General features: G+C 39.1%; 1 protein-coding gene across 13 annotated transcripts in view; it reads left to right on the top strand.

Annotated features, from left to right (window-relative positions):
- Positions 1-72: 72 nt before the first annotated feature.
- Positions 73-11,026, top strand: part of FUBP1 (far upstream element binding protein 1) — a 38,137-nt gene continuing 27,183 nt past the window's right edge. For 4 of the 13 annotated variants that reach the window (XR_004418652.2, XR_004418651.2, XR_004418649.2 and 1 more), the window contains exons 1-17: positions 84-290; positions 1,236-1,326; positions 2,302-2,364; positions 3,197-3,235; positions 3,584-3,623; positions 4,425-4,474; positions 4,567-4,638; positions 4,928-4,985; positions 5,441-5,603; positions 5,683-5,781; positions 5,865-5,966; positions 6,636-6,738; positions 6,823-6,923; positions 7,508-7,649; positions 8,425-8,585; positions 9,348-9,502; positions 9,588-9,667. Coding sequence is in view for 4 of the 13 variants with exons in the window: in XM_042779558.1 (XP_042635492.1) it covers positions 177-290; positions 1,236-1,326; positions 2,302-2,364; positions 3,197-3,235; positions 3,584-3,623; positions 4,425-4,474; positions 4,567-4,638; positions 4,928-4,985; positions 5,441-5,603; positions 5,683-5,781; positions 5,865-5,966; positions 6,636-6,738; positions 6,823-6,923; positions 7,508-7,649; positions 8,425-8,585; positions 9,348-9,502; positions 9,588-9,667 (1,633 nt within the window). In the remaining 9 variants the exon portion in view is untranslated. Of the gene's footprint in view, positions 291-528; positions 550-1,235; positions 1,327-2,301; positions 2,365-3,196; positions 3,236-3,583; positions 3,624-4,424; positions 4,475-4,566; positions 4,639-4,927; positions 4,986-5,440; positions 5,604-5,682; positions 5,782-5,864; positions 5,967-6,635; positions 6,739-6,822; positions 6,924-7,507; positions 7,650-8,424; positions 8,586-9,347; positions 9,503-9,587; positions 9,668-11,026 lie in introns of those variants that run through there. The other 9 variants (XR_006163024.1, XR_004418653.2, XM_033067074.2 and 6 more) reach the window with 7 other exon arrangements.

Here is an 11,026-nt window from a genome sequence, read left to right as displayed (position 1 = left end):
CCGTTCTACGGCGTTCGCCGGGGCCCGCCATGAAATCCCGCCCGAGATCTCGCGAGGTTTCGGCGCGCTCCCCCCGAGCACGATGCCGCGCAGGAATGTGAAAGGCGTGCGCCCGCCGCCATTTTATCTCTTTCTTGGCAGACAGCGGCAGCGGCCGGAGCGGCGCCGGGGCGGCCATGGCGGACTATTCCACGGTGCCCCCTCCTGCCGCGGGCGCGCCTGGGGGAGGCGGCGGCGGGGCTGGAGGAGTGAACGATGCCTTTAAAGACGCGCTGCAGAGGGCTAGGCAGGTGTGTGTGGCTCCATCGAATCAATGAGGTCCTGGGGCCTGGAGGCCGCGGTGTCGGAGCCGCGGGAACAGTGAGGGCGCTGCGCACTCTACTGTGGGGAGTGGGGGCCCCTCCGCCAGTGTGTGTGCATTGGGGGGAGCTTTGTCCCGTCCCCACGCCCCCTTTGCGCGACCTGCCCGCCCTGGGCCGCGAGGTATTTGTAGCCGCGCTCCGCCATTGCCCGCGAACAGCGCCGGGATCGGCCCGAGGGCGTTCGGCGGTGAGAGGAGCCGCGCCGCGCGGTCCCTCCCCGCGGCGGGGAGGCGAAATCTCGGCGGGCGAGTAGCGGCGCGTTATCGGCCCGGCCGGCGGAGGGACGGGAGGGCGGCGGCGCTGCGGCGCGGGCCGTGTTGTGGCGCCCGCGGCGCCCCAGCCTGCTCGGACCGGTTGGGCAGCGCCGCGGCCTGCGGAGCGAGGGCGGCCCTTGCGGAAGCTCTTTATCCCGCAGTTTTATTTGTAGCTTCTGCACCACGGGCGATGTTTTCATCGCTTCTCGGGTGAAATGTGCGCCTCGTCTCTTAATAAGCGGTCGCGGTTTTGGCAGTGTTTAAAGACCCAGTGTAGTTGGGATTTGAAATTGTTTGGCCCGTGAGGCCCTACTGGGGATACCACGGTGTTTCGCGAACAAAGCGTAGAGAAAGAAAATCCGTGTTTAGGAAAAAGGTTTTGGTGTTTAAAAGGCCATATTCTCGTTGGGTATTTTAGGAAGCTCTACTGATGAAGGATGAGCACAAGTCTTTAAAACATGCGTGAAAACTTCTATGAACGAAATTAGTTTTGGGCTTCTTAATTAGGGGTCATTTTAATGTGCATTGTTTAAATTCCTGAAGTCTTTTAGAAGACGTGGAATAAACATGGGCTGAATTAATTATTTTTCTTCTTGGCTCACATCTGCCTTTTGTTTAGATTGCAGCGAAAATTGGAGGAGATGCTGGCACAGCAATGAATTCAAACGACTACGGTTATGGAGGGCAGAAAAGACCTCTTGAGGATGGAGGTACGCACTCATTCCTGCTGCATTTATTTTTGTACAGTACGGCCACTGTGTCAGAAAGATTTGCAGGTGGTGTTTTTGTTTGTGGATTCGATTTTTTTTTTCCCATAGCAGAGCATTAAAACTTTTTGTTTCTCTCATAGATCATGGCATGTTTTTTCATTTTCAGTTTAGGGGGAAAGTTTTAAACCGTTATGCTCTAAACTGAAATGAATGTAATCCTATTTTACACTATTTTAAATGTGATTTAAGTGCTGCAAATAGAAAAATGTGTGTTGGGGAAAGGGACATTTGACAGGTTGCAAAATGCCTATGTAGGTGTCATTGAAGTATTTTGTGGTTGTGTGGGATTGGTTACAATTTGTGAATTACAATTAGAGCAGGAAGTGCTCCTCAAGCTTGATTGTTTCATTAATTTTACTGCTGCACTGTTTCAAATAAAAGTGTTAATGCATTTCATTGTAAAAGCATAGGACTTTAAAAAACACGGGAAACTAATTTTTTTACCTTGAACAGACTTTTGCATAGTCTGTAGTTCAGCCTGCAGCATGTGTGAACCCTGATAAATCGTACTTGAATCTTCTGACTTGTTCCAGCTTTTTGGATTTGCCTTATACTGTATTAAAGTTTTCTCCTGAAATGTGTCATCTTCTGTCTCTTGGGAGCATCCACTTTGAACTTAGCAGGGTTTGATATGGTTAATATACACACAAAATCCGGGCTAAATTACAGGAAGAAGTCTTTGAGCTTGCTGAAATGTTCTCATAGGTCTCAAAAAAGAGAAGTGCCTTTTTTTTTTACTGTAAGAGGATTGAAACTCAGTCTACAGAATGTAACTAAGGCTTTATATCAGGAGTTCTTGTGTCCTACAGTAAAGTTTTTTTTTCTCCTATTAAAGGTGAGGTTTTTAATATACAAAAATGAGCTAATGATGCTTCAGATGATATATGTAATGTATTCTTTTTATTTTATGTGTAGATGGCTCTTGGACAAGTCCGAGCAGTACAACACACTGGGAGGGAATGCCCTCTCCTTTTAAAGGCAGGAATTTTTATTTATTACCTGTGTTTAGTATGTAAACATGACATAAACTAGTGGATCTTTCTGGATTGACACAAATATTTCTTGGAATATGTGGCTGAGTTTTTGCTGCACATAAATTATGATGGTTCATATAACCTTTATTTTGGGGTGGGAAGGAAGCATCTGAAGTATTTTTTCAGTTAAAGGTTCATGATGCCTTTTATTTCTCTACTGTGCAGAAAGGATTTGGACAGTAGTGATGTAGTTGCTTTGAATCTGCCTTTTTTTTTTTTTGAAGTTTTATGCTATGAAATGCTTGATATTTGGATAAGGATTTCATATCAACATTCAGATTGAGATTGCATTGCCATGTGATACTGTTGTGTTTTCAGATGTTTGGTCTAGATTTGTGGTCATTGTCAGAATTATTTTTTAAGTTATTGTTGATTTTTGTATGGATTTGATTTTTTTTTCTTTTTTACTATAGAAGCATCATTAGCTTGAGCAGCCAACAAAGCTCAACTTTGTTCCTTGTCTTAGTTGAGTTTCAGTGACTGGGTATCTGTGAGCTATCTACATACAGTGTGTTCTGAAAGCTGCCTTTTGTTAAACTGAATAGATACATGGAGAAACCTAACATCTTTTCAGCTATACTAACCAAGTGCTGAGTGTTCGTGAGATTCTTTCTTTTATTCAGATGATCAACTCCCTGAAATTGGAGGAGAAAAAAGAAAGAAAGGAAAGAAAAATGGGGGCTAAAATACACTGGAAATTTACAATTCACACTAAAAGGTTTAAATACTTCCTGAATTTCTTGGCAAAAAAAATTTAAAAAATCTTAATTTTGCAGATCAACCAGATGCTAAGAAAGTTGCTCCCCAGAACGACTGTAAGTAATTTTTATTTTGTTGCCAAAAAAACCTAAACAAGTGTAACACTGTCAGAACAACAATTTGAGAGTGTTCTGGTAGGTGACACTTGAATAAGTAAGATCCATAAAATGGCTGGGGGTTTATTTCTTTCTTTGTTGAAGCAGTGGGAGTCTGCTTGGTAAAACTGACAGTGGTGGTAGCAACAGCTGAGAATCTTTTATAATTTTTAAACCTTTTGATAACAGTTGTTAAAACTGAACTTGGACAGAAATTTGATACAATTGAGTTTTTGTTTATCTAAGGAGAAGCTTAGTTGTAAGCTATACCGCTTGTTTGAATTTAATTTTAACAATGTTTGTTTATAGCTTTTGGAAATCAGCTACCACCGATGCATCAGCAGCAGAGGTAAGAGTTATACTACATCTTATGCAGGATTTTAATTGAAATAAAACCCTTTCAAGCAGTTTTTCTGGAAAAGTAGTATCAACACATGAAGCATGCATTTATTCTTTGTCTTTGTGTGATCTGTTGAAATTTAGCTTTAGCGATCCCAAGTCAGACACTTGAAATGTACCTACATTGCATTCTCTTTCTTTCTCCACAGCCTAGGCTATGGGTCGAGCTTAATAAAAAGAAAGTACGTTGACGGTTTTTACTACTTCAGCATAGGTAGCATAGCTAGCAGTTGGATGCAGATCTGAAGAGAAAGGGGGTGATGCCATCTTGGAAATAAAAAGGAAAGCTGAATGACCTAAAACCAAATAAAATAATTCAGACTTCATACCGAGTATTACTCGGTTACATTTGTTACAATATCATTGTTTTCTCCACTCATTTCTTACCTGAAAACCAGATCTAACTATTATTCTTATGCTTTGGTCGGTTCTGAGATACCAGAATTTCCAGCATCCTTTGGTGAATATACAGATGAAACTTAAAATGCTGCAGTAACCTTTTCTGTACTGCACATCTGTTAATAAAGAGGGTGAAGGAAAACTTGTCTGATTTGTATGACGCTTGAGTCCTTTGTGTTTCAGTGTGTTGTCAGCTTATGTAGGACTGTGCTTGCATAATGACTTAATGGGAGGGCAAGTAAGCCAGGGTGATGGTGGAGCAGTAGCTTGCTTTAGTGGGAAGATACATGTAAATGTAATGCTAGTTTGGTCTCTGGATGGTCTCATGTCTCTTGTTTAACATTTGCTGTAGGTCTGTGATGACAGAGGAGTACAAAGTTCCAGATGGGATGGTTGGATTCAGTAAGTAGTATGGGTGTGCTGTTGTAATATAGTGGGGGATGTTAGCAGATTCTGTTAATGTAAGTAATCTTTCTGTATTTTCTTTCTCCAAGTAATTGGCAGAGGTGGAGAGCAGATCTCACGCATACAGCAAGAGTCTGGCTGTAAAATACAGATTGCACCTGGTAACTATTTGTGGGGGGAGTGTCTGTTTGGGGAGAATGGGAGGGTGGTTTGTAGGAAGTCCAGAAGATTGCTCATTGCTTCTCATTGCCTGAACCTTTGTTTAAAGATGGAGGTTAATTTTTTTGTGCTAATTGTAACTATGATGGGCTAAAGAAATGCAAAGTGGCATACACCGGTTATTTTACTTCATTAAATACGAAAATTCAGTAGCTTGTGTATTAAGATTAATTTCATAATCTCTTTCTGACTTAACACTACTGATAAGTTGGTTTTATTTTATGACTTCAGATAGTGGAGGCCTGCCTGAACGGTCGTGTATGCTAACTGGAACACCAGAGTCTGTTCAGTAAGTATTTTTAACTGTTGTCAGGAGTGTAATCATCATTTTACTCTGATGGCCGCTGACCTGACACTTGTGGTGAATATATACTTGAATATATACCACTGCTGTGGTAGTGGTTACAAGTACAAATGTCCTTTGTATACATGCTGAATCAAGCAACAGCCTTTGTTCTGAGTTAAGCTTTGAGTGTAACTATATTCAGGGACCTTGAGGTAACTTCATTAAATGTTTGATAAAGGGCTGCCTTTTGTAATTCCAATATTGGGGTGCTTTTATTATTTTGTTAGTTTTTTAAGTTACTTTTCCGGATTGATTCAAGTTGCTTCCTATTTCTTAGTGATAATAGCCATAATTCTTTTGCAGAAACTTTTCAAATTAAAAATATTCCAAGCAGAACAGGTGTGGGCAAGTGATACTTGCAGGAATAAGTATTTATAAATGTATATTTATTTTCACAGGTCAGCAAAAAGATTACTTGATCAGATAGTTGAAAAGGGAAGGCCTGCACCTGGATTTCATCACGGTGATGGACCTGGAAATGCAGTCCAAGAAATTATGATTCCAGCAAGTAAAGCAGGATTAGTTATTGGGAAAGGTGGAGAGACAATTAAACAATTGCAGGTATATATGCATCTTCTTTTAAACATGGTAGCACTGAATCTGGATTTGCATGAGTATTGACCTCCCTTTTGTCAAATAGGAGCGGGCAGGTGTTAAAATGGTCATGATTCAAGATGGTCCACAGAACACTGGTGCAGACAAGCCCCTTAGGATAACTGGAGACCCTTATAAAGTTCAGGTAAGGAGTGCCTCACAACTCAGAGCATTTTCAAATCTGTTCTGATGATGCAGTACCTAAACCAACTTTTGTTCTTCTTTTAGCAAGCCAAGGAAATGGTGCTGGAGTTAATTCGCGATCAAGGTGGCTTTAGAGAGGTGCGCAACGAATATGGGTCAAGAATAGGAGGAAATGAAGGGATAGACGTAAGCATGGTTGAAAAACTTGTTCACTGTATTTTGAGATGTTACCTTTAAAATGTTAAGCTAGGTAATGCTACTGTAAACTTTTAACCAGATTTCAGGAGTGGTTGTGGTATGTAAGTATTCTTTGATAATTGCTGAATTTACAGCACTAAGTGATGTGCATCATGCACAATTACATTGCCAGCCGTTGCAAATAATTTCAAATAGCTGGAGTTTTTTATTAAATGAGCAAGTAAATACATCTTTGGAATTGGACTTCAGCTTTTACAGAAATTATTTAAGTCCAGCTCTTAATGCAAGTCACAAGCTAGTAACTGTTGATCAGGGGAGAGGCTTAAAGCTTCATCTGCTAAAATCTGCATTTTAGAGACACTGTAATTTTTTTATTTTTTTTTAATTCTGAGAAGCACAAAATCCACTTGGAATTGCTACTGTTATGAGAACTTCTAATGTATAGGACCACTTCCTTTTTAATGGTTTAGTCCAGTATGTCCTAGGCTTGTGACTTGATATTTAAAAATTCACCCTTGAAAAAGCCTGAAGTGGCATTGGTCTTGCCCTAGTTTACAATATCAGCTAATTCTAACCCTTTCTTTGTGTGGATTTTTTAAGAATGTCATCAACATCTGTGTCATCAACATCTTTGGTTTTGTTGGGGTTTTTTTTTAGGTTCCAATACCACGATTTGCTGTAGGTATTGTAATTGGAAGAAATGGAGAAATGATTAAAAAGATCCAAAATGATGCTGGTGTTAGGATCCAGTTTAAGCCAGGTTTGTAACATGTTCTTAAGTTTCTGTCACTTAACTGGAAGTTTACTGAATTGCATATACTGGAATAATTCATTTTTATTCCAGATGATGGAACAACTCCAGATAGAATAGCCCAGATCACAGGGCCTCCTGACCGATGTCAGCATGCTGCAGAAATTATTACAGACCTCCTTCGCAGTGTTCAGGTTGGGTAACGTTCAGTGTTTAAAATCTCTCTTGCCTACCTTTGGGAAAGACCCAAAGTTTTCAAAAAGTGTGTATAACTAAAGAAAATAATTGAATTGTGCCATTTGAATCTACTTCAGAGCTTGGTTTGGAGTATGAATGTTTTACTTTTGCAGTTACAGTTTTGCAAGTAACCATATTGATTCAAAGTCATGGCATTACTTGATGTGGCTGGTTATAGAGCTGCTGCTTCTGTTTTGTTTTAATAGCTAATATGCTCTTACTTCTGATTATAATCAGTGTTTAAAAGCTTATTGTTAGATGAGTTCCACTGCTGCATTTACAGAAACCAGACAAAAATTACATCTTTGTACATGTGAAATTTTCTGCTTGCTTCTATATCCTTCATCTTTCATATGCAGAATTGTATAGAATATTTTTTAGAATGTAATTTAGGCCTTCCGTAAAAGGTACCACTTTTACTACCAAAATTGTCTGACTAGTGAATCAGTTTTTTCTTAACTAGGATGTCATGTAACCTGCTTGCATTATTTGTTTGTGGTAACTTTATAGACTATGCTCATTTGTTGCTGCTTCCTTTTAGGCTGGTAACCCTGGTGGACCAGGACCCGGTGGTCGCGGAAGGGGTAGAGGCCAAGGCAACTGGAACATGGGACCTCCTGGTGGATTACAGGAGTTCAATTTTATTGTCCCTACTGGCAAAACTGGATTAATCATTGGAAAAGGCAATATATCTTATATATGTACATCTCTATGTTATTTTAAAAAACGTTCAGCTTTTCTGTTTGGACAAATGCTATGCTACAGAGATGTGTGAGGAGCATGGTGCTAATAATGCCAAGGTTGTATGTTCAATCCCTATATGGGCCTTTCACTTAAGAATTGGAGTCCATTATCATTATGGGTTCCTTCCAACTCAATATTTTGTGATTCTGTGATTTTAAAAAAAAGAATAATTGCCCAATTTCCCCTGTTTTGAAGTCACAGTATGTACAAATGGTACATATGATTTCTCTGGATCCTGTAACAGGAGGAGCCAATTCCAGGAATTTAGCTTCCTGGCTTTAGTGCACTGCAAGAAGTTGTGAATTTAACTATCCTGTCAGCCTCTGTGGGGCTTTTTCATCATTTGGGCTTCCTTGCTCCTTTATGGAGGTTGGGCTTGAAGTTTATGGTTACTGATAACCAGCTGTGTCTATTGTTATTAATGTCTAATATTAAATGTTTACATAAATTAAAAATACAGATGGTAGGAATTCTTTGCTGCTGTTTCTGAGTAATATTTTTGTAGTCTTAAAAAATAACTTTATTTACTAGTTTGCCATTAAAACTCTATTATACACCAAAGAGGTCTTATGTGAATTGTTAGAATGTTCTTGAATGGCTCATAAGAATAGGTACCTTTTCATGTCTTTTTGGCTTCCATGCAGTTGACTTTCTCTGAACTAAGTCAGTAATTTTTGCTTTGATACATGTCATAAAAACTCCATTGCATTGTAGGTGGTGAAACTATTAAAAGCATAAGCCAACAGTCTGGTGCTAGAATAGAACTTCAGAGAAATCCTCCACCTAATGCGGATCCAAACATGAAGATGTTTACTATCCGTGGAACACCCCAGCAAATAGATTATGCACGACAACTTATAGAAGAAAAAATTGGAGTGAGTGATAACTGCTTTTTTGCTTGCTATTAGAGCTAAACAGCTAAAAGCAAGTCTCCTTCGTGGAGATTTTTCTTTCATTTCATTTCCCAGATTAATTTAATTATATAATAAATTGACAATAATGCTAATCTGGATTTAAAATATTTGAACAAAATCTTAAAATAGAAGCAGTTTATCTCTTCAACATTATATAGTGTGTTCTTGAAAACGCTCATTTTGTGTATAAGAAAAAATCATTAAGTTCAGAGATGTCAGTGATACTAAATTGTGTGGTTTGTTTTTCAGTCTGTGTTTGGGTAAAGTTGTAATCCACGTTACACCTTCAGTTTCACTGTGGTTTTGTTTGCATGTGTGCGCATGTAATCAAATTTACTAGAGACTTTTTGTGTCTGAGCTTAAAAACAGATTTGGTTAGTCAGATTTAGATGTATTGATTTATTTTAAAACTGATAGTCTCACTAGAGTGTGGGGACTATAGTGCAAGTTGTGGAAAAGCGTGTGAGTTTTTTGTAAAATCCTTCACTTTCTCTAGAAGAAACTGAAATAAATGCAGTTTCCTAGATGCTATTACTGACACAGCTGCCTTTAACTACTCTAGGCCTAATCAAAATTTAAATAGCCTGTTTTCTGCAAGGAACTGTTTTTAAAACCATTCAAACCTTTTAGACATTCTTTGAGTGTTCAGATAAATGCTTTTAAAATGCTGGAAAGTGGAGAACCTAAAGGTGAATTTTCTTCTCTGTGCTACTCTTGGTACAGGGTCCAGTGAATCCATTGGGTCCGCCTGTTCCCCATGGTCCCCATGGTGTTGTTCCTGGCCCGCATGGACCTCCTGGGCCACCAGGTCCTGGTGCTCCCATGGGACCATATAATCCAGCTCCTTATAACCCAGGCCCTCCTGGTCCTGCACCTCAGTAAGTATTGCTTCAGCTGATTTTCTTCTGCGTGGGGTGATCCTGGGATTGCCTTTCACTGTGTGTATGACCTGGTATTTTACAGTGGTCCTCCAGCTCCATATGCTCCACAGGGATGGGGAAATGCTTATCCACACTGGCAGCCACCAAACCCACCAGACCCAGGTAAGAAATGCACAACTGTACTGTAGTGTTGGTACATTTGAAGTACATCCGTTTTGTCCTTGCAAGTATATGCAGTGTACAGATCACTTGTGATACACTCATAAAGCTGAAAATCTCTTGTTTTTCTGGCTTTTTTTCACTGATTGTCAATTTACTTATGTTTTGCACTTTCCATGTGTAGCTTGTGAAATGTTGAAATTTAATTGTTACAATTGAAGAATACATTTTTAGAAATGTTACTGATCCTGCATCACTATTTATGATACTTTTTGCAAGTCTTGGTTCACTGATTTTGTGCAATTCAGTTCTTCTAAAAATTGTTTTTGCATAAAGTTCTTTAATAAGGATGTCTCCTCTTTCCCTAATAGTAAATGACTTTGTATTTTGTTTTAAACAGTCTTTAGTGATTTGTCTTTGCAGTTAATGCTATGATGTTTCTAGGTTTTGTTCTATTATAATTACTTTTAAGAGTCTGATACAGCAATGTATTTTGTTGAGTCCCTTTTGAGGTCTTAAACCTTGGTGAATTGCTGTTAATACAGTAAAACTAGGGTTGTGTATTTTGAGCTTTTTGCTTATAACAGTTTTGTATTTTCTTCTGAAACCCATCTTTGTAGAATCTGTTTCTTCTGTTTCTGTTTATCTTTGTCGAGATTGGGAGTTCTTACTTAATTCCAACTTCCAAAGTTGTAGTATCCTGCTTTTCTTTAAGTTTACATCCTTTGGTTGGACTAGAGGATATGGGGAAATGGAACATCAGCCACAGAAGGCATGGTAAGGCTAGATGCTTGAGTCTGTTGTACCTCATTTGTTTGAGGTGGAGTTTCCTCAGAACTTGAGCCAAAAGAGACCAATTGTATTTTTGTTATAAATGATAGGTATATTCTTATAGCCGCTGTTCCTGACATAAGCTCCATTAGTGGAGAAGGGGACTCCATGTATGTATCACACTGTATCTTATCAAAGAGCAGTAGTAGGTTTTAGTTCCCAAACTTCTGCACAAGGTAGCTCTGCATGTATTCAGTTCAGTATTTAAAATGCCTGCTGGCATAATTTGGAAGTAGAATGGTTTGAAGTGACTTAATCTCAGCATAGCAAAAGTATTTAATACAAAACCACTGCTAAAACGTTGCAGCCTTTTTCACACCACCTTTTTTATTTTTATTAAGTTATTTATCTATGTAAAGGCTGTGTAAGAAAAATGGCAAATAATTCCCTTGATGTCATCTTGATGGTTCTGTAACTGGTTTTTTGATAAATTCTTTTCTTAAAAATCTGAGTTTTCATATGTGCAGTTGAAGTTGGTATTTCTTTTGACTAGCATTTCTTTGGATGAATTTTCTACAGTTTTCACTTAGA

The sequence above is a fragment of the Catharus ustulatus genome, chromosome 9, assembly GCF_009819885.2.
Source record: "Catharus ustulatus isolate bCatUst1 chromosome 9, bCatUst1.pri.v2, whole genome shotgun sequence".
Classification (NCBI taxonomy): Eukaryota; Metazoa; Chordata; class Aves; order Passeriformes; family Turdidae; genus Catharus; species Catharus ustulatus.
This window is presented reverse-complemented; position numbering and strand designations above follow the sequence as displayed.